This window comes from Merops nubicus, unplaced genomic scaffold, assembly GCF_000691845.1.
Source record: "Merops nubicus isolate BGI_N331 unplaced genomic scaffold, ASM69184v1 scaffold26226, whole genome shotgun sequence".
Lineage (NCBI taxonomy): Eukaryota > Metazoa > Chordata > Aves > Coraciiformes > Meropidae > Merops > Merops nubicus.
The window spans coordinates 2,996-4,047 of record NW_008614791.1 but is presented as its reverse complement, the minus strand read 5'-3'; the positions used below and the strand labels follow the sequence as shown (position 1 = coordinate 4,047).

At 58.4% G+C, this 1,052-nt stretch overlaps 1 protein-coding gene across 1 annotated transcript in view; it reads left to right on the top strand.

Annotated features, from left to right (window-relative positions):
- The window catches only part of LMAN2L (lectin, mannose-binding 2-like), a gene marked incomplete at both ends in the record, with an annotated part of 4,465 nt that overhangs the window by 476 nt on the left and 2,937 nt on the right, over positions 1-1,052 (top strand). The window contains one exon of the mRNA XM_008942355.1: positions 448-530. Within this exon, the coding sequence (XP_008940603.1) occupies positions 448-530 (83 nt within the window). The remainder of the gene's footprint in view (positions 1-447; positions 531-1,052) is intronic.

Here is a 1,052-nt window from a genome sequence, read left to right as displayed (position 1 = left end):
CCCTCTGCCCCAGCCGGGAGCCCTGCAGGGGGGGGTTGTGACCCAGGGGCAGCTCCCAGCCCTTGGCCTGGTTGATTCTCATTGGTCTTGGCCCTTGATCCAGCCTGGCCAGATCCTTCTGAAGAGCCTCCAGCAGATCAAGACTCCCACTGAACTTGGTGTCACCTGCAAACTGCCTGAAGGTGCCTTGATCCCCTTGTCCAGATTGTTGATAAAGATGCTATACAGACGTCACCCCAATACTGAGCTGTGGGGACACCTTTGTGTGCCCACCCCCTACATCTTCCCAGCTCAGCTGGCCTGTGGGTTCTGACATAAGGTGATGTGATTTGAGGGGTAGCCTGGAGGGCCCCCACCTCATTACCTCCTCCAGGGTATGACACAGAGGGCTGGGAAACAAACCCTCTGGCCTGGCCACCCTTGTTCAGAGCCTCTCCTTCCTTCTAGGGCCTGTCTTTGGGAGCAAGGATAACTTCCTGGGCCTGGGAGTGTTTGTGGACACGTATCCCAACGAGGAGAAGCAGCAGGAGGTGAGCTGGGAGGGCTGAAGGGGCCAGGCAGTGCTCTGGTTACAGCTCACCTTGCACGGCGCTCTGTGAGCTCTTAAATCAGAGCCCAGATGATTTTCTGCTTCCTCTCCACCCCCTTGCCCTGCTGTGCTCTGTGGAGTTGGTTTTAATGCCTGGCGAAGTAATACTCAGAGATGGGAAAAGCTGCAGGGTGGTTTTGTGCTCACCTTTTCCAGAGAAAAGGGCTTCAGGGTAGGAGAACCCCAGAATCCCAGCGTGGTGGGGTTGGAAAGGACCTCTCATTGCATCCAGCCCCCTGCTCCAGCAGCTCACCCCCAGCAGGGTGCCAAGGGTCACAGCCAGGAGGGTTTGGGATCTCTCCAGAGCAGGAGACTCCACAGCCTCTCTGGGCAGCTGCTCCAGGCTCTGCACCCTCACCCCAAAGAAGTTTCTCCTCCTGCTCAGGTGGCACCTCCTGGGTTCCAGTTGGTGCCCGTTGCCCCTTGGCCTGTCCCTGGGCACCACTGAGCAGAGTCTGGCCCC